Source organism: Siphateles boraxobius, unplaced genomic scaffold, assembly GCF_051911475.1.
Source record: "Siphateles boraxobius isolate OS27281-9 unplaced genomic scaffold, OSU_SipBor_1 18, whole genome shotgun sequence".
NCBI lineage: Eukaryota > Metazoa > Chordata > Actinopteri > Cypriniformes > Leuciscidae > Siphateles > Siphateles boraxobius.
The window spans coordinates 3,661,045-3,688,948 of record NW_027508788.1 but is presented as its reverse complement, the minus strand read 5'-3'; the positions used below and the strand labels follow the sequence as shown (position 1 = coordinate 3,688,948).

The following is a 27,904-nucleotide window of genomic DNA, read 5'->3' as shown; positions in this document are numbered from 1 at the left end:
GTCTCAGGTGAACAGACTGACGCTCCCCGCTCTCACTCTTTCTCTTTCCTTGTCGGATCCACTACACACCCATCAGAGCATGTTTGACAGGTCAGGCATGTTTTAATGTCTGTTCCAGCACAACTTTTAATGGTTTCTCCTTTGTTTTTGTTTTGTTTTTTCCCCCGTTTTTTTATTTTTATATAAAGGGTGTAGGAGGCTATACATTATAATTCCCATTAATCTTGGCCTGAGTTGCTCGGCTGACATTGAGAGTTTATTCATATAGTACTGTTAAAAGGTTTATGGTCGGTAAGATTTTTTAAATGTTTAAAAAGAAGTCTCTTATGCTCACCAAGGCTGTATTTCTTTGACAGTAGAACAGTAAAACCAGTAATATCTAGAAAAATATTAATCCAATTATAAAATAAGTTTTTATGTATATTATTTTAAAATAAAGCATTAATTCAGTTTTCTGTGTGTGTGTGTGTGTGTGTGTGTGTGTGTGTGTGTGTGTGTGTGTGTGTGTGTGTGTGTGTGTGTGTGTGTGTGTGTGTGTGTGTGTGTGTGTATTTATGTACAGTATCACACACACTCACACTATTTATTACTACCTATTTATTACTAATCTTTTATATAAACTACCCATTTATAAATATTATTTATAATAATATAACAAGGTAACTATTTTATAAATATATACTCTTACTTCATATATTCTTACAAAAAATTTAAAAGATTAAGATGCTTTCTTGCAGCCAGCAAAGGTGGATTTAAACCATGCTAACCACCCAAACTTTGACATCTCGGGTAAAATTATTATCCCTTTCTTCTTCTTTGTTGTCATCTTCTTTTTGTTGTCTTCTTCCTCTTCGTTGTCTTCTATTTCTTTAAACAACTTGTTTTCCCTCCCTGCACCAGCCAAATGCAATTGATTGCCCATGCACTTCACTCACAGAGATGATGTTCAACACCTTAAAGACATCAGGCATAGTTTGGCTTGAATGCAAACTACACCCTTTCCCCAGAGGTGTTGGATTTAAATTCGAAACATGCTTGTCAGCATCCATCTGTCAGCCGCCTGCCTCTGTTTAGATAAGAAATCTCGAACCCGGTGAATTCATGATGAGGGACAGTGAAAGAAAAACTTATTCAGGAACAAACACACGCCCATCAGCCATTCACAAGGCAAGGGTATTTTAATGAAAGAATCAGGCTTCTTCAATCTCACTAAACCGTTTCTGAATAAATATAAGGCTCTGCTGTGATTTCTAAAGCAGCTCCTCTGGTTGCCGTTGGCCTTTTCTCTGGTTGATTTCATTAAAGCAGTGTGTCTGGACCACTTAATCGGGTTGCTGATCCAGAGTTGACCCTGATGTGACCTCTCCTCTCACCCTCTGTCTTTCTACCTCATTAATGTGCCAAGGACACTAGTGAAGTTCCTTTCTCCTCATGCGTGCACAAACACACACACTTGCACTTAAGTTGCTAGCTCTTTGTCAGAAGCTTCACCCCACAGGTCAGTGCACTATTGAGCTCTGTTAGTATCTGCTTGTAACAAACGTTCTCATTGTGCTGTCAGAAACCTCAGTCACATAAAGGGCAACAAGGACAAGTATAAAGTGTTTCGGATATAGTAGTGTTTTGGTGGGAAACTAATCTGTGTGTGTGTGTGTGTGTGTGTGTGTGTGTGTGTGTGTGTGTGTGTGTGTGTGTGTGTGTGTGTGTGTGTGTGTGTGTGTGTGTGTGTGTGTGTGTGTGTGTGTGTGTGTGTGTGTGTGTGTCTGTGTGTCTGTGTGTGTGTGTGTCTGTGTGTGTGTGTGTGTGTAAAATCATCTTTTAGGACCGGTAATAATTCTTCTCCACTCCCTTCTGAAGCCAATGAGGTGTATAATACCAGTACAAAGTTATTATTAAGAAAAACTCTTTAAGTGATATAGTTAGAAGACAGTTTAGTTTAGATGAAACCTAAAGAAAATGTTACTGACTGAATCGGTGAACAGAATCAAATGATTACAGTCACATGACTGAATCAAAATCACCACTACTACATTTTGATACTCCTACAATCTACAACCCCGAATCAGAAAAAGTTGGGACATTTTGTAAAATGCATTAAAATCAAGAATCTGTGATTTGTTAATTCTATTTAAACTTTTTTTTAACTGACAAAAGTACAAAGAAAAGTTTTCCAATGTTTTCACTGACCAACATAATTGTATTTTGTAAATATGAACAAATTTTGATATTCATGGCTGCAACACACCCCAAAAAAGTTGGGACAGAGGCATGTTTACCACTGTGTCACTTCACCTTTCCTTTTAATTACACTTTTTAATCATTTGGGAGTTGAGGATACTAATTGTTGGAGTTTTGCTAGTGGAATATTTGCACAATCTGGCCTGATACAAGACAGCCGCTCAACAGTCTGTGGTCATCGTTGCCTGATTCTCCTTTTCATGATGGGTCATACATTTTCCATAAGAGACATATCTGGACTGCAGTAAACATCCGGCACATCCCTTCTATGGTGCAGAGTGTCTAGAAACCTCTCAGTGATAGCATGTGCAGAATGAGGCCTGGCATTGTCTTGCTTACCAGGAAAGATGTCATCTTGATGGCAGTTTATGTCTCTGTACAATCCAAATACATGCCTCCATGTCAAAGGTACCTTCACAATAATGCAAGTTACCCATACCATTTGCAATGATGCACCTCAATACCAGGACAGATGTTTGCTTTTGCACCTGTCGCTGGTGAAAGTCTGGTTAGTCCCTTTCGTCTTTGGGACTGAGAACTCGATGTCCATTTTCTCCCAAAAACAAGCTGAAACATTGACTCATCTGACCGCACACATTCCCACTGTCTTCTAGACCAGGGGTTTTCAAACTTTTTGTGTGTGTGGACCACTATTTGTAATCAAGAATTTTCACGGACCACCTCATAATACACATAATAAAATATATCTACACACAGTCCTTCCTGAATTAATCCGCACCTCTAAATAGGCTTACTAACATTAAAACTATAACTGGTCATCACATCAGTACAACAGCTTGTTAAAAGAAAGTTTACTGCACACAACGGCTGCCACATATTTAATTTATTTATTTACTCAAGCGCCCGAGGGCATAATCAGGTTCATTTCAGGGATGCAAACATGTATGGTCAAAAAAGAGAGAGGTAATCGAAGCCCTCGCCCCGCGGCAAATATCCAGATACTTACATTGCCGCCAACCCCTGCCACCCCTATAGGCACATATAGTAAAATGAAATTCAAATAAAGTTTTAACAAAAAAAGGTTTTATAAAAAGATAAACCTCACATATTTCAGCCTTTAAATAACTTTTATAAAAAGAATGAGTCAAAAAAAGATAAATTACTTTATCATTTACATCGATGCACATTAGCTTAACTTTTATTATTAGCTAATAGTAAAATTCGGTCCGATTTTCCCGTGCCGTCTGTCATTGCTATGCGCGCTCTCCACAACTTAGTTGTGCTTAGTAGCTAATAGATTTCCACCACCGAAAAACGCTTGCTGTAGCTCTGCTACAAGATTTATTTACGGAGAAGAGAAAAACACACGTAGTGTTTGGGTGCACGTGCATTCTTACATTCTTCATTGACTGAGCTTTCAATGTTTACGGAAAGGATGAAGCTGATTTGTTTGTTCTTGTCACATGAACTGCGGTGCGTTTGCAGCATTATGAAAAGTTGAGGTGTTTTCATCTCGCTGCGCCTAAAAAAATGAGTGCGTCACTTCAATTGTGAGCCCACTTGCCGCGCGCCTACATGAAATAATGAACTTGAGAGCGCAAAAGACACGATATATGAACGGCCCCTTGATGAGCTACCTCCAATCAAGCGACGTGTTGGAGACCCCAGTAAAAGATACGCACCAAGAAGAAACACTAGCGTTTCACGCTTGCGCGCATACTGCTGTTTTGGCGTGCAGTATTCTGATTTGCTTATTTCCTATTTACCTTTTTGGTGGAGGCAATTCAGAATTACTGTTGGTGAAATTAGAATCAGACAAATATTTTATATAATGACAAAATATTTGCCTCTGCCGCTTTCCTCTTCAGAGAACCTGTTGCTATCCACCGATCCATGTTGTGGTTCTAACGGCACTGAACTTGAACGTCACGGCCGAGCACCACTAGCCTATTTTAGTAATCACACAATAACCAGACAATTTAATTTGAATTTTATATCAATAGAGGCCTACATATTCTTTTTACTTTTTATTTTTTTTATGGGGATTCCTGGTAAAATGAAGGTAAAAAATATTATTTTATATTTTATTTTGCCTGTCCACGGACCACCTGCAGTACCCTCACGGACCACTAGTGGTCCGCGGACCACAGTTTGGGAACCACTGGACTAGACCATCTGAGATGAGCTCAGGCCCAGAGAACTCGCCAGCATCTCCATATAGAACTGATGTAAATTTTTCTCCTTGCGTAACAGAGATTCAAGTGGCATTTCTTAATGCAGAGTCAGACTGTGTTCAGTGAAAACGGTTTAGCAAATTACTCCTGAGCACATGTGGCTGTATTTAATGGATTAGCATGATGGTATCTTGTGCAATGCTATCTGAGGGCTCAAAGGTCACGCACATTCAACAGAGGTCTACTGCCTTACCCAACACAGACTGAGATTTCTCTGGATTCCCTGAATCTTGTGACAATATTATGTATGGAAGATGATAAAAGACATACATTCTTTGCAATCTTGCATTGAGAAATGTGATTTTTTAAATTATTTGACAATTCTCTCATGATATTTGGCACAAAGTGATGAGCCAAAAGCACTTTTACACCAAACACGATACCCTCAACTATTACCAATTCACTTGCTCATTGTAGACTGTTTCAAAAGAGTTGGATAATCTAATTTGGATAATCTTTTCACTCTTATTTTGTCTCTGTCCCAACTTTTTTGGGGTGTGTTGTAGCCATCAAAATCAAAATTTGTTCATATTTACAAAATACAATTATGTTGGTCAGTGAAAACATTGGAAAACTTTTCTTTGTACTTTTGTCAGTTAAAAAAAGTTTAAATAGAATTAACAAATCACAGATTCAAAATGTCCCAACTTTTTCTGATTTGGGGTTGTAGAAAAAAATAAAATTGTGAGATAAAACCACAACTTGGCATTGAGAAAGGTGACGTGACTGAAACGTTCGCCATTAAAGCAGTGGTTTTATCTCACTTGTTTTTTCTTTCATTGATAGAGTGTGCATATTTTTAATAATTTCCCTTGTAGTTTTTGGTCTACGCACCTCATATGTACAGTTTTTAAGGCGCAGTGAGTTCTTGGCTATTTCTCAGATCCTTCTACAATGTCTTTGATACGGAAAAATAAATGTTGTGCATTTTTTGGTGTAGTTTACAGCACGTCTCTGTTTTGCAGTTTGACATCCCTGATGACACAAACATGTGTTTTTCTGGATTCTTGACAGTAATCTTTCTGGGAAAATTCTAGCTGTTAGAGATGGCTCTGAACTTTTCTCAGCACAGTTCTACGTCTTACTTAATACATGAGGCGTTTTAAAGAGGTCAAATCATGTTGAATCACAATTTTATTGATCTCTTTAGTTAAAGAGGTTGTGGACCTGCTATGAAAACATACTGTTCACACTTTCAGAACACAAAACTGCCATACTATAATATTTTATACACTACTGTTCAAAGGCTGGTGGAGTAAAAACAGTAATATAATTTATTGCTGTGATGCAAAGCTGAATTTTAGTCCTTTTTGAATGGCTGTCATTGTATATGTCAATAAAGATTCTTTTTGCAGCCAAGATGGTGTAGTTAAAACATTGCATTCAAACCTTGACCACTTGTTTTGGTACTAGACGCTGGTAAGATTCAAACCTACATCTGTCATATGAGCACCAGAGTTCAACATAGCTGCAGTATGTGTTTACCACTAGGCCATGGCTCCATCTCAGTATGATTCTTTACTTTTCAAATTGCCACTGTTATTGTTTCACTATGACGTAAAAGCCCTTTATTAGAGAAGGATCATCACTGTTGATATTGAATTCCTGCAGCCCCAAGTCCTCTGAGTATGTCAAAAGTTGAATGCCCTTTAAGAACAGACGGGTCTTATTTTTCTCCAAATGGGGTCTTGCTGTGTATCTGTGTTTATGATTGAATACAGAGACCGTGGCACTTCTTACAGTAGTTGGTGTTAGTGATATGAAGTGCTGCAGGATGGTTCGGATTAAATTGCCACCCTGGATTTGTACACTACTTCTTATCACATGAGGCCAGCCCGGCCTCACTGACAACCCTCTTTACTGTCTCCAAGCTCTCGGCTGGCAAAGCTGCTACCAACCCTGGTGTTTCTTTGCCCGATAAAGCTAGAGAGGGCCAGACGCTCTGGAGTGAGAGAGCTGGTTTAGGAACAAGGATGGAAATGGGGTTTTCAAATGTGGCCAATATCTCTGTGGAGAGAGTGAGAGGATACCGTAGAAATCTGCGTTATCCCCCGTATCGATTGAGGTTGGGAGTGGGGGCGAGGAGCCAAAATAAATCATAGTAAGCGATTTAGACCGTTCCATTATGTTAAGGGGTGGGAGGGCCATTTTCTGTTTTTCATTAATGATGACAGAGCCTGTAAATACATCCCCCCCATTTTTAATTTATTCTGAAGCCTTGTGCCTTGCAACCGTTATGGCTCGTTTATGATTACATAACTGCTCGAGGCCACGCAAGGCATTTAAGATTCATACGCCACTCACACAAATTAAATAATGCGTGATCGATGCTTTAAATCCATCCAATGATTGCGCGTATGTTGCCATGCTTTACAAATCCCCGTTTTTATCATAGATGAGTGCTTGTCATCTCAGCATTAGTGTGCGTGTAGGTATGGGTATAAATAACGCAAGGATGATTACAGAAGGCAAGGGCAGAAGCCATATTACAGAGAATTAATGTGTAAATGCATATTGGTAATTAGTTTGTTGTGTGCATGTTGGAATCTTCAGAGATGAAAAATATCATGTTGCCTGCATGCAGATTAATTAAAGCCTGCCTTGACCAGTGACGTGTTAAACGTCTGAAATATATAGGAAATGTTCCCTCTCTGAGTTTCGTTTTTTTCCACCCCAGTTCCGTGTTTACACACTTTCACAAATGCTCAGTGAGTCAAAAAGCTTAAGAAACATAATTTACCTCACACTTGGGACTATGAACATACAGCAAATACTACAATATTTATATTAGAAGTTGTCTTAACATGGTATTTATTAAATACCTGGTCATATAAAATATACCGTGCATACTAAATAAGGCAAGTGTGTAGTTACATTCACGCTATTTTAAGGAAGGGAAAGGAAAAAAACATTTAAATATTAATCACTATTAACTAATCCGTAATATTATTTTATACCTCCCAGAGGACTAAGAACTACTAGATTCATAATAAATGTGAATACTGCATAATGTATAATTCATTCAAAAGTAAAGATCATAGTAACCCACTAGTAATGACACAAGTATTACCAAATCCTTCAGAAGGAATTACTAATTATTTGGATCAGTATTCTAAAGTGAAAAGCATGATAACTCTCGAATATTGTCTGAAGTCATAGTACGGTTTTGAGGTTTTTGTAAGATTTGGATAGTAATGACTCAAGTGTTACTACTTCCTTTTATATTAATCACTAATTATTTGGATCAGTATTCTAAAGTGAAGATCATGGTAATGACTCAAGTTTTACAAAATCCGCCTGAAGGAATTACCATCCAAAACCTTACAAAATCCTCAAAACTTCTGTCATTAGAGTCATTATGCTTTTCACTTTAGAATACTGTTCCAAATAAGGAGTAATTCCTTCTGAAAGATTTGTTAATATTTTGGTCATTACTAGTTTTAATAGCAGTTAAAATGTTAATATTGTGTTACTCGTTTGTTCCTGTGTAGTTATTCATTAATGACGGAACATTATTCAAAAGTGTTACCATTAATTATTCATTAATCATTAGATATTATTGATAATTTCAGGTAATTTCAAGTTCAGATTGTGACCAAAAGTGATTACTTCTGAGTGGTTGAGTTGTTAGCTCTGTAATTAGTAGGGATGTCCCGATACCATTTTTTCTGAACCGATCCGATACCAAAAATTCTGAGTATCGACCGATACCGATCCGATACCAGCGCAGTTTTTTTTTAAATCAAGTAGAATTTCTATAACTCTGTGTGTTGAACTGATAATCACTCTTTTGTGTGTTAAACACAATCTACTTAATACAGAATGAATGAATACAAAATGATCATAACCTATGACAAAAATTCTATCATAAACTAGATTAGTTGATAACTCAGCAGTAAAAATTAGTCTAGAAAAATCACAAGTGCACAATAATTGTATAAAATCTGAACATTGAATGAAAAAATACATTTAGTGGGGAACAAATAAGAGACAATAAGTGTAGCACTAAATCTGGTAAAACTTTACACATTGCTCTTTGTATTGTTGTAAAATACATTCATGAAAAACAAGATAACAAAAATCAAAAAGATCAATTATTTTATATATAGTCTACTATAAAATTAAGACATATTTTAAATGTATAGAACAGCTGTTTAATGAGGCTGCAACAGATGATAGATAGGACATAACAAAAAAGGCTATTAATAATCTTCCATTGCACAAACGTATTATGTTATATGATTATGAAAGGCTGTAATACAGTGCGGCACAAAGCGCTTATGCGCATCCCGAGCGCAGAATGATGCGCTTGAAGCAACACAGAGTCACTGCGCGCAGCGCGTCGAGTCCGCATTGAAAAGTTCAAAGCACAAAGGAAAGACATAATGATGCATAGTGTATTATACAGTATATATCTATGCAATAGTTTGAGTTTTTTCTTTTAACAGTTTTAAATTTCAGTTAATGTGCGCGTGAAGAAGAATCATAGTGCTCTCCAGTGTTGTGATCTAACAGACACATGGTAGAAAGGAACATGATTAAGGTACAGAAATACAGTCCAGCAAGATAGTCATTTTATGCGAAACCATAGAGCTTTATCTACAGATCAAGTATAATAATAGTAGCATTGAAACATCTTGGAGAGAGTTTCATCTGTCGTAACCGAACGCGACGCGCTGCTGAATGGAGAATTCAGGAAAGTTTACGTGAACTTGAATTTTATGACTTAAATATTCATTTATATCTTACATTATACTATAGTATGACTTCAGAACACTTATAATATAGTGCACGAAAACCTTATGGTGCTTTATGCTTTTGTGTGGCTTAACAATAACACAGAAAAGTAAACGCACAATATCGGATTTGGATCGGCCTCGTCTGACCGATACCCGATCCGGCAAAAATGGCTGTATCGGAGCCGATACTGAGTGTCGGATCGGGACATCCCTAGTAATTAGGCTGTCCGCTTTGACCATTTCAGTTTTATATGACCCCCTTGTTTATTGCAGATTTACAAATCGTTTTCCAACACCATTATCCTGAAATCAACCAATCACAGTCATGTTCTCGTGTGACTTTTTACCTGCATATTTATTGCCGAGATGATGGCTGTGTTCCAATCAAACATTTCTTCTCAATAAATTTCTGACAGATGATTTGTTTACTGACGTTCCAACTGGTGATTAAAATTCCTTCATCTGCAGGATGGAGAAGTTGTGACTTGGCCTGAATTGCACTTTGGGCTGTTTGATTTAAACCTAATTTACTGTCCTGTGGCCTTGTACCATAAGCCTTGTCATTGATTGAATGTCACTTTTGGAGGATTTGTGTAAATGAGAGCTGGGCTCTTCCCTTAAATCAGGGGAGGACACGACGCCTCAAAGGCAAAGTCGTGGGTGTACATTAATGCAAATATCTCCACACATGCATATTCTAATTTAAGGGTAGCTTGAAAAAGATGTTGTGTGCTATTATTGTAATGATGTTTGCACTGAAATACAGGAAAGTTTTTTGATGTTCTGTTCTGCGCAGATCTTAAAATAAACATCGCCTTGTGTGCTCCATAATCGGCAGCCTGAGCTCATTTCCTGTAATAAAACATGCACACTGTAATATATTAAAATGTCTTCCTCTCTTTGCTGGGGGTGCTGTTGCTCATCCTGGATGCTCTATTGACTGTCTGTTTCCTCTCAGGGGAGATAAAAGGAACACACCCTCCAGCCCCGTGAGCACGGGTGTTGCGTTCCATAACAATGCCTCTGGCCACTATTAGCATACCCGGAGAACAATCCATCAATTTGGGTTAAATTGTACAAGCTGTGCTACTGCTACGTACACATTCCTAATGAACTTATGAATACAGTGTTGCAGTGTGGCTGTGCTGCAGAAATCTGCATATGTAAAAAGACACATCCCCAAATTACATTTGACTTTGCATGAGCACATTAATCAAGGGAGAAACAGTCCCACTCTGAATGTGAGACACACACTGTCCACCAAACAGCTGATGAATCAAGGAAGGTCACACCTCACGAGACGAAGAGATATCTTAAGTGTCTTGTATTGCATTTGAAAACATACCAATGCTTTGGAAGTGTTCAACGTACAAGACAAATTTGTATGTGGTTGCATTTTTAAATAATTAAAAAAAAAAAAGTTGGGGTGGGGGGTTGTGTAAATAATGCAATTAAATGTACAGTACCTCTTGACCTGTACATAAATTCCTTAATAAGATATTTTCCATTTGAGTAATTCAAGCATGAAGTACCACCTTCTAACAGGCAACATGCCAAACCACATTTACAGAGAACCGGCAGTGCAGAACGAGTAAAGAAGGTATTCACACAGGACATGTTCTTGCATTCAAAAACAGCTGGATGTATTGCAATTGAACGCAACAGAATGCAAAGGTCTTGTTTTTATAAGTTTATAAACTTTTAACCTGACCTGGTCCTGTGTGAGCAGCAATGTATAAATAGACAACCTATTTAAAATGTATTTTTATATTACAGAGTACTGTTCAAAAGTTTGGGGTCAGTAAGATTTGTTTTTAAAATAGGTCCTTTGTTCACCAAAGCTGCATTTATTTGTTAAAAAATGCAAAAACCGTAATATAGTTGTCACAGTGGTGATCAGGGGTGCCACTAGAATTCTGGGCCCTATGAAAGAATATGAGGTTGGGCCCCCTACCGCACCCATTCCATTTATAAAACCAATCTCTGGGGGCCCCAAAAAGTGCGTGGGCCCTTAGAATCTTCCTAACTCCTGGTTCCCAAATGGTTCCCAAACACCCAACATAAGTAATCAAATCATATGCATATATCTGCATATGCAGCAAAGGATCGGTGGAGTCTGGGTGTTTGTATGTGTATGACCCTTGTAATGACTTGTATCAGGGACAACCTGTTTGGGGACTGTGCAATATTGTGTGTTTTGTAATTAGCTCTGGTTCTTTTAATTAGTCTGAATGTGTTACGCTTGAGAGCTTCCAATTACGGATTGACGTCTAGTCCGCGCAGCGTATGAGAGATTGGAATTTCAGCAGTCAGAAAACAGAACTCAGATCATTTGGATTCATCCCACATTCTGAAAGAACCGAATGATATCATGTTTCATGACTGGAAGGAGAGTGATGGAGCTTAATGGCGAAAAAATAATAGGAAACATATGGCAAGGAAGTTAATCAAGTTAAATCAAACGAAGTCCTGCGTAGGAACCAGAGTGTTAGCGTTATTCTCGCGAGTATGATGACATTAGAATGCCTTGTGCATGTGTGCTTAGCACTTACACAGATCCCATGTGATTGCATTTTCACACACTTAATTATATTGGCTTATGCCTAGCATGAATTAGTAGCAATAATGACTGCTCTGATCCATCACTATAGCATAATGAAAATGATTCCTCGTATGGCCATGTTTTTCGATTATTGTGTTTTCCTTGGTTGTATATGCTACTATGCCCATGAGGCAGCAGATGTGTGCTGCTGAATGGCTTCAGTTTTTATATTAATCAATGAGGCCGTTGAGATAGAAATGTACCTGCACACAAACACTAGCAGACACAGTTTCTTTTGGTAGTTTATCATTCCTGCTTTCCTATAGCTTAAACAGTAGAGCTTTGGTGCTTGCAACGCCAAGGTCATGGGTTTGATTCCCAGGGAAAGCAAGAACTGATAAGAATGTAAATGTTTACCTTGAAATGCAATGTAAGTCACTTTGGATAAAAGATTCTGCTAAATGTAAATGTAATCATCTGGCATGTCTCACCACTCGATCAAATCTGATTTACTGTGAGGTTTCTGTTTGTTTCTTTTTTTTGAGCAGAACTCTCCTAAACCTAGCTATGTCCATCACATATATGATTATTTGTACTTCAAAGTTGAGCCTGGGACACGGGATACTGCTGCGTGTTGCGGAGGCTTTGTGAGCTACCCGGGCTTGGTTCAAGTAATGCAGTGTGAAATACTGCCGTCTTGGGCATCCATTTCACTCTGTGCTTCCCATTCCACTTCATGTCTGCTGTGGTGATAACGTAGCTACTAAGTGAGTGGGTAAGTCTGATGATATCTGGCTAATGGATTTAAATGATGTTCCTAGCTGGATGTCTCACCCAAGGGCAGCCATTTTCCCCAGCTTCCATTCGGTCCAACAGCTTCACATTCTTCTTAAACCTCTTGCGTTCCTGCGGCAGCAACACCTTGCAAATCAACTTGCAGAGTGCAATGCATATTACATCACTCCCTCAAGGTTCATGAGATCGTGGGTCGCAGACAGCCAAGCTTGCCTGTTTTTTTCTGTCACTTGTCAGTGGTATTTTGCATTAGATGTATTCAATGTGTTGATGTAATTCCACTGAAATAGGAAGACAGGACAGGACATACTGTATCGAACTGCCCCTCCTCCTCAATTTTTAAAAAAGCCAATAGCGTTTAGTTTATATCACAGCTCGGCCAGAGCCGTTGAGCTCTGTAAAGCCGCAGTTTCCTCTTAATCTCTAACCATTTCTCCTCCTAGTCTCCTCCATATTGCTTTAAAATATAGCATTCTGTGCAGAATTTAAGTTGTTCCGTTACGTTTTCTGGTATCCGCCATACTCGCGGATATGATCAGCATGTGCTAATTAACAGCTGAATATTAGCATAAGAAAGATATAATATAAAGATATGAGAAAGACAGGGATCAGAAATCAAAATCTTTTTTGTGCATTGTCCACAAAACATGAAAGTGTTCCATTCACATATGAAAATAAAATCTAAAGGTCAGTCACATATGTAAAATGTTAAATAGTCATATCTAAGTAATATTACTAAACAATATACGAATACGAAGCACATTTTTTTAAATAATAGTGATAGTTTTTTATTGTTTACCGGCAAGTGGTGGAGACAAAAATGGTCAACTAGAAGCCTCTAGAAACTAGAAAGCGTAAGTTGGTGAATAAATTCATGTTCATTAAGAGTCAACTTACTTTTTACAAACTATATACATTTAAAGTGACCTTTTTATTTACATTTAGATTAACATTACCATCTTCTAATGCTAACTTAAAGTTAATCTTTAAAACACCAGTAATTAAAATCTCAAAATGAATATCAATATCTCGTACTGTACGTTATAATGTGATGCCTTAATTCACTTTTAGTTTTTAATTTTGTACTATATTTGATCTAAATCAATGAAAAGGATTACGATGTCATGTTATGACAGATAACTGTAAATGGCAGATACCATTGAAAATGTTTTATTTATTTATTTATTTAATTTCAGTATTGTTCATTTATCGTTTACTGGCCATAATTTGAAACAAATTATCAGCTTATCAACATTTTTATATTGGATCATCACTAGTTAAAGTCTTGCTGAGCTTTGAAACCTTGGGCTTGCGCGCCGGCCAAAGAGTAGTAGGCTGACGGTACGTTTTGAGTGGATGGCGCGAGCGCGAGACGCCGATCTAGAGACGTGCACTCTCAACGCAATAGAGTGCGGCGCGGGACTAGATTTGATGGCCGAGTGCGAGGGCGGGCTCGAGCGGTAATGCACTCACTCTGTGTGCGGATACGGGAGAATAAAACGATTCGCGGGACTCCCGCAAACTAGAAATATCTATGAATAAAACATAAAAACTAATACATTTTTATTCATATGTTGCAGAAAAGCAACAATAACAACTAAAACAAAATAGAAACGATTTACAGGCCAGAGTTTCTTTTTATAACATGTTTGCAGCGTTGAGGGATGTAGCCAATCACAGACATATGAAGAAGCATCAGAAGCATTTAAAATAGACTCCCCTCACCGCTCAAAACAGACTTTTTGTTCAGTGCTGAATTCTGTAAGCTGGCAAATCCTCAAATTATAACAAACAAAGTGTATATATTATGAAAGATGCATTGTGCAGTCAGCTTCACTGATAATAACAGATGTGTGAGATTGCGATGAACTGATGTCAGCTTTTTAGGAATTATTAAGGGAGCGCACTTTGCGCGCATTCAGTCATGCCAAACCATGCACTCAGTAGCCTGCTTGCTTTTATGTTATAACAGTGGTTTGTGTGTTAATGCTTTAATAACAAATAATTTATCAGGATCATTTATGCTGATGTGTATGGTGGCGACACGTAGGCGAAAGTATTTGGAGGTAGCCTACAAAAAAAAGAGTGTATTTGCGGGCGGGAGCGGGACAAAAATGTTGCGGGCGGTAGAAAGTAACATAGAAAATAGTTGAGAACGTCAGTTATAACGACCCACGTATGAAAAAAATTGACGGGTTTAAATCGGGCTTGGGCTCATAATTACAGTTTATGTGTCGGGCCGGGCTCGGACACAATGCGCACGGGCTCGGGTCGGGCTTGATTTTTTTGGGCCCGATCTAAGCTCTACAATGGATGACTTCAGACAGAAGCACATGGATACCACAGCTAAGAACAAACTTAATGCTGATCCACTTTTCCATGTTGATAAGAGCATTAAAATTAGAAAAAATAATGAGACAAATAGAAATCAAGGGACATTTAGAATAGATAAAAATGTGCGATTAATTGCGAGTTAACTATGGCATTAATGCGATTAATCGCGATTAAATATTTTAATCGTTTGACAGCACTAATATATATATATATATATGGCAGACACTGCACATTTAATTTTTAAAAAATTATTCGAATAGAAACCTATACACTTAGATTCCCATCACTTCTACTTTATAGCTTTTTTGTGGTGCAAGTATATATATTTTGATGTGAATCCTCCTGATAACTGTCCTACAGAAAAGTTTAACACTAAAAAGTAGAGGTTTGTTAACTGTCTGCAATCTGCACTTGTCTGCTTGGCAGAGTTTCTGTTGCTCTCATGATGTTTGTTGAGAATTGCTTTTCTGGAATACAGCAAAAGTATATAATGACATCTTAAGGTCTAAAAGACAATGCTATGGATCTATTATTGACAAACCCATGAGCATGCACATATTCATATGTTCTTGCTTCCACACACACTTCAATACACCCATACAAAAACATTGAGCTACAGTGTGTGTAATTTTTTCCTCATTTGCAGTACTCAACCGTATGCAATACTGGACATTTCTGGGGTGAAATGGCAATCTCCGTCTAATAAAGGAAATTACGGTTTCCTTTCGTTGGGAACTCAACTGACTCAGTTTAAAAACAATGATTCGTTTACGACCAAAACCAGGGATTATTATTGCATACCGGCAGTTCACATCAACTGATGTTACTCTTGTTTGCTTGTAACCACTTCTTTACACTTGCAACTACTTTTTTTATATGTGATGTGTTTGGGGTGGATAGATCAGCATTCATCAAAAGCGATCATTTTGTCAGACATTCTGGGATATCTCAATTACCTGCAATTATCCCTGTATATCTTTAGAAGAGTTGACGCTACAAACCTTGTAATCCTTAGCAACTGATTCTTTATCACAGGTTTTTTTTAGCAGCCTAATACTTTATAAATGCACCACTGTTACTCTAGGCTCTATTACCTATTTTCTGTTGGCTGATCCTCTCCTTTCTCTCTCATTCTCCTCTTTTGTTCTTACCATGTTAACTCCATCTTTAGACCATACACTTCTTTAGCTTTAGTGAGCATGATGCAGGTCAGGGCCCCCATGCCAGCACTGTGATTGAGTTTCATGCTTAGCCCGTTGGGGGTCCTGAGTGTCCAGCGTTGCCTTCGAGAGGGAAATGAGTGGAAGAGGCGGCTGGCAAATCCTCCAGCAGGAGGGCGAGGGCTCGCCTTTGGCGTGGCTCTTTCACTCTGCCTCTTCTGCAACCTGTGAAATGAAATTCCAACACAGCTTTACTCAAAGCTGACGCGCCAACTGCCATTACTTCCCCGGCTTTGACTTTTATTTCCCCGAGCCGTGAGGTGCCAACCACAGCGGCTTTGTAGTAAAATTGATTCCATTCGTTTGATGTATCATTGTTGTCAGTGCTAAGCAGATCACCACTGTGCATGAATATATCCACCCTAGAGTCTCCACAATGAAAGCTATTTCCATTTTCTACCCTTTTTTCCTTCTCTCTTTCTCTCACGCCATTTTTACATGGTTGTGTAAAATGAGGGAGGCACGCGGTCTCTTTGAATAGCTTCTTTTTCGGAAAATTCAGTCGAAGAACCTTTTTGAAAGATTGGGATTTCACATACTCCACTTTAAATATTAATTCTCCATCTCCTGTAGCCGAGCCCTTTGTCATCAGACCCATACATTCCGGCAGAATTTCACTCCTTCTGACGGTCACGTGCGAGTCTATCTCGACGAATAGCGCTCCTCTGACTTTCTCTGCATTTTGATATGTTTTGACATAACAATCCATTCATCCTAGCAATGAGCACTTGAGCACCTGTCGTGACTTCACAGAGAAACTCTCGCTGAGCCGTTCCACTTTACATTCCTGTTTTCACAAAGTACTCTTTTTGTGGTTTGAAAATATGTACTCAGGCTTCATTTTTTCGCTCTCTGTGTCTGAGATGATTTTCATATTTGCTGCCCTTATAACCTCTACTGCATAGGATAATATTGTCAAAAACTCACTCAGTATAGTCTATAAACAGGTAGAATGCACACTAAACTAAGTCGTACACTCAGAATTCCTATGTAAATTCTGCAGTTTCGCAGGAATGCCCGTCATTCATAAAATTGCCTGCCACTTATGTTTGTTTCTTCAACATTTTGGCTACATCTGCTACCACTATGCATGGTTTAACACATCTCACCAATTAACACATCTCACATCTCACCACTGCAGAAATGCAGAGAATTTCCCAGATTCCATCTGCTAGCAAAAAGTTGTTTGAATCAATCAGCCTTAGCTTCTTATAATGTGGAAAGGTTCACCTTGGTGAAGAGATACTGCACTTCGCCCTCTACTGGACACATCTTGACCCTACATTTGAGCCATAATGGCAGTCCTAATCCTTTGAGGGTTTGATTCTCTTAGCGTTGAATGAGAAAACTGCCAATGACACATTACAGTGTTTGATCTAACAGGGCTCTTCAGAGTATTCATTGAGGTCATGGAAACCAGTGTTTGGAAGATGGATACATTTATTTTTAAGTGCAACAAAGCTGTCAGCTTTGTTATTCACAAAATGCCTCTCTAACACCAGAGCCTTTCAGCTGCCCATCTTCCATAAGCAACACCACATTAGCACAAAAAAGCTACTTACTTTAAATAGCCTTTTTGTGTGATCATGACAAGTGATTTATCAAGTGCTTGCTGGTAAGCATAAATTTTTGGCATTACAAGACCTTTTGTTTTTGCAGTAGTTGTTGAGCAGTGTTGTGCAAGTTACTTCCAAACTGTAATACATTATATATTACTTGTTACTGTTATTTAAAAGTAATTCATTACCTTACAATATTACTGTCTCAGAATTGTAATGCGTTACATTACTCCTGTATTACTTTTGAGTTACTTTCACCAAAATAACTATACAGAAGTAGAACTTAACATTCTAAAATGACTAGGGCTGTAACGATATGCGATATGAAACCGAAATCGCGACACTCAGATCCACGAACCTGCAGAATGGCGACACACCCCTTCCAACTCCCAGCGTTATCCATACCGTCCAGATCCAATATTCTACCACATCTTTAAATTAGGCCTACTATTAGTATTATTTGAAGTTAACTTAACATTATAAAATATGTAGACCTACACCAAAAAACTAGTTGAGGATAAATTATTTAAAATTTGGGAATTCCAGCGTTATGGACATGACATTTGCAGACTTGCAGTTAACTTATATAATTATATAAATTCTCAGAAAATGCATTAATACCAAAATATTGAAACGTCTGTTTATCCATAGTCTCCTCCCAGAAAGGAGTCCAGACATTAGAAAAATATCAGTCTACACATGCGTTTTATATTTAATATTAGGGAAATCGACAGTCATGTGTGACAAAAAAATCTTTAACTTTTAGGAGGCAACGATTTTTTGTTGTTGTAATTCTGTGAATTGCACTGCGCAAATCTAATGAAGAAGGGTTGGATCTCCACAGAACATAAAATATTCATTTTATTTTATTTTTCGTGTTCGCATTAATGAGGAAAAAATAATGTTACAGACGTGACAGTTCTCCGTTACGGACGCGATCGCTCTGAAGCGGCACTAAAAGACTGCTTTAAAACTTTCACAGACACCTTACACAGAAGACACGAAGCCTTTCTTTAAAGTGAATTTCGTTTTGTTTTAATTGTACGGACCTGAAAAATATATCTATATTGAAATGTCTACTTGTAAACAGAACAATTCAAAACGAAAGAAAACAGACTGCTCTCTGCTTATGGAATGAAATGTGCATTTCTCTCTGGTGCATTCACTAGCCTACTGCGAAGATCGCGAGTCAGCATCGTCAACTTCAACTTGACTTTATTAATAAACAATCAACATGTCTCCTTGCTATATTTGACATATTCATAATCATTGCTTTTGCCGGTTCTTTGTGACAGCTTTTAGGTGCTTTATCGGCAGCGCCGCCGCCCTTACATGAACGCGTCACCACGGCATCAAAAACATGATTGCGTGATGAAAACATGAAAAATACCACATAAACATAGCCTAACTGTTTAGAAAGAAAACAGAACGAATAGCCTAATGCGCATACGTCCATCTCGCGAATGTAGTCTTCTTAATGCCATCTTCACCATTAGCCGCTTTTCCACTGGCCAGCGCGAGCAAAAATAAAAAATAAATCGCTATATAAATATATCAGACGCTGCCATTTAGTCTTTAATTACAGACTTGGACCTCACACGCGGCTATTGACTGACCACGAACAGTTAATTTAGCCTACTTGCATCTTTCATTCGTAATGTCTGGCGGTCTTGCTGTTTTTTTTTTGTTTGTTTGTTTTACAATTAAAACTAAAAGTCTGTTGTAACGCAAGCCTTACCGAACATGTACCGAGTAAAATATTACTGAAAATTGATTAGTAATGCCTTACACTACTGCGTTACAGCAAAACGTAATATGTTACTGTAATGCATTACTTTTGTAACGCGTTACTCCCAACACTGTTGTTGAGACAGCATTTTCTTAGGGTCAGTCATTGTTATGTATCTGCAGTTGTCAAATCAATAGTCCACCCAAAAATGAATATTGGTGTAATTTATTCATCCACATGTTGCCCATTTTATGTGCTTTCTTCATGGAACACAAAAGCAGAAGTTTAGCAGGATGTTTACAATGCTGTTTTCCATACGATGAAAGTAAATGGTAGAAAAATTACTTGTGCACTACACTCCAACTACATTGGTACAGAGTTAAGATATCCACTGCAATAGGGATATTTGGTCACACTTTAGATTAGGGTCCAATTCTCACTATTAACTATGACGTTTGTCTCCGTAAGCTCCTAATTACTGCTAATTAATAGTTAGTATGGTAATTGTTAAGTTTAGGTATTGATGAAGGGATGTAGAATATGGTCATGCAGAATAAGCCATTAATATGTGCTTTATAAGTGCTAATAAATAGCCAATATCCCAGTAATATGCATGCTAATAAGCAACTAGTTAAGAGTGAGAATTGGACCCTAAACTAAAGTGTTACAGAATATTTTCATTGAACAGGGACTTTATTTTGACTTCAGAAGATTTTGAATATAGTGCAAAAGTGTGGAACACTATTATAATACTTTTATGAGGCATTTTTGTCAATTACACTGTCATTGTAAGCCAAACAACATGAACATCCTTTCTAACAGCCCCTTTTGTGCTCTGCGGAAGAAAAAAGTCATACCGGTTTGGAGGGATTGATTCCTTTAAGGATTTATAACAAGATTTTAAGTCTTGTACAAAAGCCTTTTCTAGTCTTGAGTTCACTTTTCTGCTACTTACAGATAATGTCTCTTAAAGGAATCTAGAAATCAAATTAACTTACACCATGTGCGATCTGGTAGGAACTGACAGTGTGCGACCCCTTTTATTATGTAAAGTCACAGATTAGAACGTGTGAAAACTGATGTGATCATCCAGATTTGCTTATTAAACATATCCTGCCGTCACTGTTTCCATGACATTGAAATCAGAGAATCCAGGGCTTTTTGGAATGAAACTTATTAGAACTCCTGGTGACAGGAGGAAGATGTTTTGTTTTCCTGAAGATTCAGTTGAGGGAGATTGTATTTATGATATTTTGTGTAATAAAAAAAAAAAAGGATAACCATATCTCTCTGCCTCTAAAAGAGACATTCTCAGATTCAGACACATCAAGTCAAAGTTACGAAGACCAATCAAAAACCAGCCCAATGACCAATAAAACCAGTCCAGTATCAAAACACAAAATGTGTGTCAGATTTAATGAATGTTTAGGTTATTTCAGTTAATTTGTAGGCATATTATTGCCAAGTTTTTTTTTCTAAATCATCGTTATAAAAATGTTTATTGTAATATGTCTTTTTATGTTTTTGAAAAAAGTCTTCTATGATTACCATTTCTGATTAGGGACTGTTCGTTTTTTATTTAAGGGGCTACCTGAGAAGTTTTGAGATCTATAGTCAAAATAGACTTGACCCTCCTTGACCCTTTTTCTATGACCCTCCAAAATGATTGTGAAAAAAGGCATGACCCTCCCTGATAATTTATTGATTACTTCTGTACTGGTTTGCGCTTGGCAAAGATTTTCAGATATCTCTATGCCTGGCTAGTAGACCTACACATAACGTTCTTTAAAAAGGGTCCTGTTCAGGGCTGTACAGTGCGACATATATCTACGAAAAGACTGGTCTGTACGATGAATAAATGTACCACTGTAGCACGCGATACAGTTTTGTAAACTCTGTTACTTGTGTTTGTTTTCAGACATGATAGCAGTGGCGGCTGGTGATAATAATTTTTTTTTGGGGGGGTCAAAATTAATACAAATAAATTTCAGATAGATGTTTGAGGTCTCTTACCCCCTTACCCCCGACACTTTGAAATAAAAGACATGGAAAGCTAAAAAAGGGCATTGATAACATCACATCCAGCCAGCCACCTCCATTTCTCATAACAAGCACGGGTGAAGCTCCGTGTGTAGCTTCGTCCTCTGCCACTGGCCTGCTGCTGGATTTGTAAACCGGGTTGTTCAGGTCCGAGATCCTCTATCCTTTTTTCTTCTTCCTGCGAACGCCTTGTGAAAGTTTTTTTTTTTTTGTAAATCAATGACAGAATTTGGTTTAACTGCTGCCATTATCTCTACGAAAGTGATCAGCCTAGCAAGGTTTTGGCGGAGTTGCCCATGCACTCGCAGTAGTGGCCAAGAGCGTAAAGTTGAATGACAGGTGACAAGAACCAATCAGATTGGATAAACATAACATGTATCCAATTCTGATTTGCCAGGGACGCAGCGACCTGCGTCCGGAGGAGAATCTTTAAGAAACCAATTAGAGACCAGCTTCAGGTCACATGCTGCCTGAAAATTTAAGGAACTCAGATAGACATCCATTTGTCCGGCGTCCCTCGCCCATGAAACCGCATGAAAAATAGAAAATAGTTAACCGATTAAAGCCCGTTTTTATTAAATGCTGAGGCTCTTACTACCAGCCTGCACATTGTATGAGTAAACTATTTTAATTTTTATTTCATTTTTATATAATTTTTGTGTACATGTATATATTTTTGGAATTTTGATGGGATTGGCGCCCCAGCGCCCTCTATTGACAAGCCGCCACTGTATGATAACTGTCGTTTTATAGCCTACTTGTGCTTATGCGATATCACTATTTTTGATCGTGGATGATTTAATGTCTCCACAATCTGCTTTTGAAGAAACATGGTAGTATCGTGCTACAGCGCACATTCTATCAGCTGCAGTTCTGGTTCCTCAAGCTTGGTTTATACTTGTGCGCCGCGTCCGCACAAGTGCGAAGGTGTGCACGGCAGATTTTGTAACTGTGCACGCGGCTCTGCATCCGAAGAAAATCTGCCCGAGAATATAGAGGGTTTGCACCTACGTCACGATTTGGTCAGTTACCCGGATGCGCGGCCATATTGGAGATACTCGGATGTAAACAACAGCATGGATTGCACTGTTTATGTACTACTGGACACATTGTTACACTAATTTATGAAGTCTAAACTACGGGAAAAAACACATGGAAGCTGCGAAATCATGAGAAGGACTTAGGAAGCAGGAAAGACAGCGGAATTTTGACGAACTAAAGTTAATATGTGGTAAAGATCCAAACGAGCTTCTCTAGCCCTTATTCTTCCTTCTATTTCTTATCCAGACACAGGCTACGGTCAGGTTGTCAGTCCAAGCTAGATCCATATTTGGTTTGAAATCCTATTCAAATCGCATATCAGGAAATCTGCTTCAGTCTGAACGCTCTGATCGGATTTCGCGTTGTATGTGACTTTCTCACGCCACGTAAAATGTAAACGTCAGACGTTGTTATAGGGAACATGCTGAAAGTCGCCTGCCGAAACAAGGCTGTGTTGTTGCAAAGTGCCGGACAAGCAGAAAATTATTATTTTTGAAACATATTTTGAAACCGGCGCAGATAAGAGCGTGGAAAAAAGCTGTGCATACCAGCCTCCTACAGTTCTGCAGCTCTAGACACAGGAGTCCAGTGCGGTGGCTACACATTTCCATGTTGTAAAATTTAAATAAGAAAACATCTCTACTGCAAATGCAAACCCCTCCATCAACGCAACGTCATTGCCATATTGCCAAAGAGCTGCATGAATAAACAAATCGGATCTGAACAGCTGCGATACACAGTGTGGACATCATTTTAGATCGGATTCCATTTGGATACAAAGATAATCGTATTTGGACTGACAGTGTGAATGTAGCCATAGTAAACTACTTTACGTCAACATTTTAGCCATAGTCAACGCTTCATTTACACATGTGGCTAATGCCGCGCCTCTCTCAACCACAAACGCCATCTTTCATCGTTTTTTTGCACTCTTCTCTTTAACTTTTGGCAGTCTATAGAACTCAAAATGTGTTTTCCCGGTGCGACCGATTAGTACAGACCAAAACAACCATTTTTCAGCAGCAATAATAAGCCAAATATGCAAGTCCGTTCAGTTCTGTGGCATTGTTTACGTTAAGTGCCTTCAAAATGGCTGACTTCCGGATTGATGACGTGTAGTGAAAAAAAACCCTCTATTTGTCTCATCACACCGGCACCCAGTTTGTGCGTCTATTAGTTGCTTAAATTTAAGCAACTTAAATTTAAAGGCTATGTACTGTTTCGCATGCGATTCCAGGAGATTTGAACCAATTTACGGGCATCAGGGAGCCGCTATCAATATGCGGGATTTTTATAGGTTAATTTTTTTAAAGAATTCAGTGCAACTCCAAAAAGGAGGACAAATGAGTGTCCGGCTAGAGGCTGCGCCGGACGCCGGACAGTGGGCTTAAAATCCAGACTGTCCGGCCAAAATCCGGACGTATGGCCACCCTACCTGTGTACCATACTTCTTCTCACCGTTGATTCATGGTGGTTTAGAGGGCAATTACTCAGTCGCCTCCTGTCATTTCAAATAATAGTACAACGGCGAGCACGTCAAGTATAAACCCCCGGCCTCTTCCAGTTGGGGAGGTGCAAGGGCAGGCAGCGGAGGCTCGCTCTGCGGAGCCAGGCGAAAGTATAAACAAGGCTTAAGTCCCAATACTGTAAAACACGATGTACATTCATATCACATGTTAATGCAGCGGTAGAGTTACACTCACAGGACACTGCACTTATTCGCAATCACAAAAGATCATTATTTGCTCGTACTTTAAAGCTTTGCCGGGGGTAAACATTTCATTGGCGTTCTGTTCTGACATGATGCACTTTTTCTGAGTGCGTGTGCGCGCACTGCCAAACAGCGCCAAACTGGACTTTATCTTTCGCGTCTCATTTTTGTTGGGTCTGACCCATCTGCTAGCGATGGGGGGGCCGAGACTGAGAGAGCTACATGGAGCTACATGGAAAAATATGCACCAAGCAAGCCACTTTGAAATGTTGCTGTTTTCATGAATACAAAAGTTGGGTGATCCTCCCCCTAGACTAAAAAAAGTTGGATGACCCTCCCCTCAACAAAGAATGAAAAGACATGACCCTGCACTATTTTCTTCCGGTGGTCCATTCCATAAATACCAAACGGTCCCTTACCATTTATTTAATGCATAAATACAGTAAAAATACAGTAAGACAGTAAGATTGTGAAATTGTATAATTTAAAAAAATCTGCTTTGTATTTTAATATATTTTAAAATGTAATTTATTCCTGTGATGGCAAAGCTGAATTTTCAGCATCATTACTCCAGTCTTCAGTGTCACATGATCCTTCAGAAATCATTCTGATATGCTGATTTGGTGATCAAGACACTTTCTTTTTTTTATTAAAACCAATGTTAAAAATGGTTGTGCTGCGTAATATTTTTGTGGAAACCATTATATAAAAAAAAATCCATGATTCTTTGATGAATAGAAAGTTAAAAAGAACAGCATTTATTTGAAATGTCTTTTGCAACATTATAAATCTTTTTACTGCAAGTTTTGATTCACAATCGATACATTTACTACATTTTAATCATAACCACAGTTGGCCTGTCAGCTTCCATAAAAAGTAGCATCCATCTTACCTGTTTTGATTAGCAGAAGATTGGTTGTTGGTTGGTCAGAAATTCTGCCATTCAAATCTAATTTATGTAATATGTCAAACTTGTAACTACAGGACAAAAAAAAAAATCTCTCTCATGGGAACAGTTTAAAAGTAGCTCAATTCAATGGGGAAAGCTGTAACCTTAACCCTGACCAAAGTGTGTGTTAGAGAAAGAGTCTTTCCTTCTGAAAGTCAACCAAAAAGCATAAATTATATTTATCCCCCGTATTAATGAAATTACAGCATTGAGAATAACACGGTGACCTTACTTTTTTGTGGATGTGTGAGTTATTTGTAGAGGGACCTTGTATACTGTTCTGATTCTGAGAAAAAAAATTCAGAGAAAAAGAATATAGTTTATTTTTTTGTATTCCTGTCATGCTACCAGGTGCGAATTCAACTGCAGTTCCAAAGTCCACATTTGAATTTTGATATTAGGAATTTTTCATATGCCGTTTTGTTTTAACTAAGTACAATGAGGCCGGAGCAGCTAGTCTGATCAAAACCAGGCCTGTGCAAATCAAATGGCTTTGGTTTTATTCATTGTTTTTCAGCTTTGTTTGCATCGCAATCAGTAGAGACAATGTTATGCTCTGCTTTGGAAATCTTTTCTGAAAATGCTGTGGCGCTGGACCAAAAGTAAATTGCTTTTTTGCTGTCTTTTTTTTTTTCCGGTTGCTGCTGGGATGCGTTTTTGTTTAACTAAAATAATGAGAGTAAACCACCACACACTCACAACCACATACGTCGCATTCTACATCCTACACACACCAGGTGTACAAAAATAAAAGGGTCGATAAACGGCCGCTTGACTGCCCTTTCATCCGTTGGCAGCATGCACAAAAATATGCCTTTAAGCTTGCATTCAAACATTTTTATATTACTCGTGAGTCGTGACCATTTCTTTTTCATATGTTAGGATGGAGGCCGGTTTCCAGAAGGTTTTACAGGTGGATCTGGAGGTCAACGGGTTGTTGGATCCTCTGGAAAGTCGCTCAGTGACATGGCAGATTGAGTACCCCATCTCCCGGACCCTCTCAGACGAGATCCAGACCCTCATCCGTCTGGCACCACATGACCTTGGTGGCATCGTGCCATTGGCTATGGTGAGTTCTGATCAACTCATGGTTTTCATTTTAAACAAGTCCAAACAAGCAATGCTGGTCTTTTTTTGTCTTTTTATTGTTACTGTTTGCATATAATATAAATTATTGCTGCTTTCAGGCATAATGCAGGGCTCTCAACTTTTGAAGACAGCCAAGAGTGACATCCCCCTCAAGCGCTTGGGGGGGGGTGGGGGGGGGGGGGGTTTCAGGTTCTTCGGAATGCAGCAATGGCGGTGTTTAAATTTTTGTTGTTATTTATAACTGCTCAGACTTGCTGAAGAAACGTTTTTTTTTTCCACCTTCTCTTCCTCTTCCACCTGCACTGTCTCCTCCTCTATTGGGCCTACCCTGCACCTTCTCTGGGCCAGCATCCTCTAAGGGCCTTTTTAGGGGCTTTCCTCTCAGGGCGAATGAGAGGATGCTTAATTGCTTTTTATCTCACATCTTTGAAAGACAGATGCAATGATTAATGCGTCCATGGCCAGGATATAATTATAAAATATGACATGATTTTAAAAGTGACCTATAACATCGACTATGCAATACACTTTAATGTATTTAGTGCTAATGAAATTATTAACCCTATTTGGAGAGAGAGATGTTTATAATGTGACAAATATGTCAGTCATCATGTGATAACGAAAATATGACTAGGCTGTAAAACTGTTGAAAAGGCTGTAAAACGAAACTTTCGGAAGATGTAGCAAAATCACGTGAACAATTCCAGGATATGCTTTTTTTTTTCATTGATTGGGCATGCTCGACTAAGAACTCCAGGGGTTTGATTCCTGCCGGTTCCATAGTGAGAGCGGCGCGGCCAGAGAAATTTTGGGCGCTGCGTTATATTAAATATATTATAAATAGTTTTTCCGCGTGAGAAATACAATGTGTGGCGGGAGTGCGTGACTAAAGACCGAAATGAATGACTGTCACGCTCAATGCGTGACACTTGAGAGCCCTGATAATATAAGATAAATCACACTGGAAAGACAGGAAATGTTGATGTGTCTTTTGAAGCAACAGTATGACTATCACTTTAATCAGCTCTAATTTGCTTAATTGAGCATAAACGGGCAATTGGGTCAGAACCAAAAGTATTTCATTTAAAATTAGAGGTAACTGTGAGTGGCCTTAAACAAATAATGTCAACTACTAAGATAATAAGGATTATTTCAAGCTATGTGGTGCCTGGGCAGTCACAACTAGAGAAGTGTGTGTGTATTATCCAATGTTGGCGAGTTGATTGAACCCATGCACAGTTTATTATCCCATGGAACATATACAAAAATAAACAAACACTTGACTTACTTGACAGCAGGTTGAACCAAACAAAGCTAGACAATGAGGCAATGGAAAACAAGAGGATTATATATACAGACACATGGACTAATGGCTAAACAAGACACACCTGAAAGCAATCAAATCAATGAACCAAGAAACCACATGACAGGATCACATGACTGGAACAGTGAATCCCAAAACCTAGAACAGACGTGACAGTGTGTGTATACTGTATATGAATAAATGTTGTTTTATTCAGCATGGCGCATACAATTGATCAAAAGTGACAATAAAGACATTTATAATGTTACAAAATATTTATATTTCAAATAATTACTATTCTTTTGAACTTTCTAATTATCAAAGAATCCTGAAAAGAAATATGAAGCAGCACAACGATACTCGGTTACTAACGTAACCTCGGTTCTCTCTAGAGAGGGAACGAGTATTGCGTAAGTTTAG

The 27,904-nt window shown here is 38.4% G+C and overlaps 1 protein-coding gene across 2 annotated transcripts in view; it reads left to right on the top strand.

Annotated features, from left to right (window-relative positions):
* Positions 1-27,904, top strand: part of LOC143740816 (transmembrane protein 132C) — a 173,967-nt gene that overhangs the window by 108,081 nt on the left and 37,982 nt on the right. For both annotated transcript variants that reach the window (XM_077232880.1, XM_077232881.1), the window contains one exon: positions 25,975-26,161. In XM_077232880.1, the coding sequence (XP_077088995.1) occupies positions 25,975-26,161 (187 nt within the window). The remainder of the gene's footprint in view (positions 1-25,974; positions 26,162-27,904) is intronic.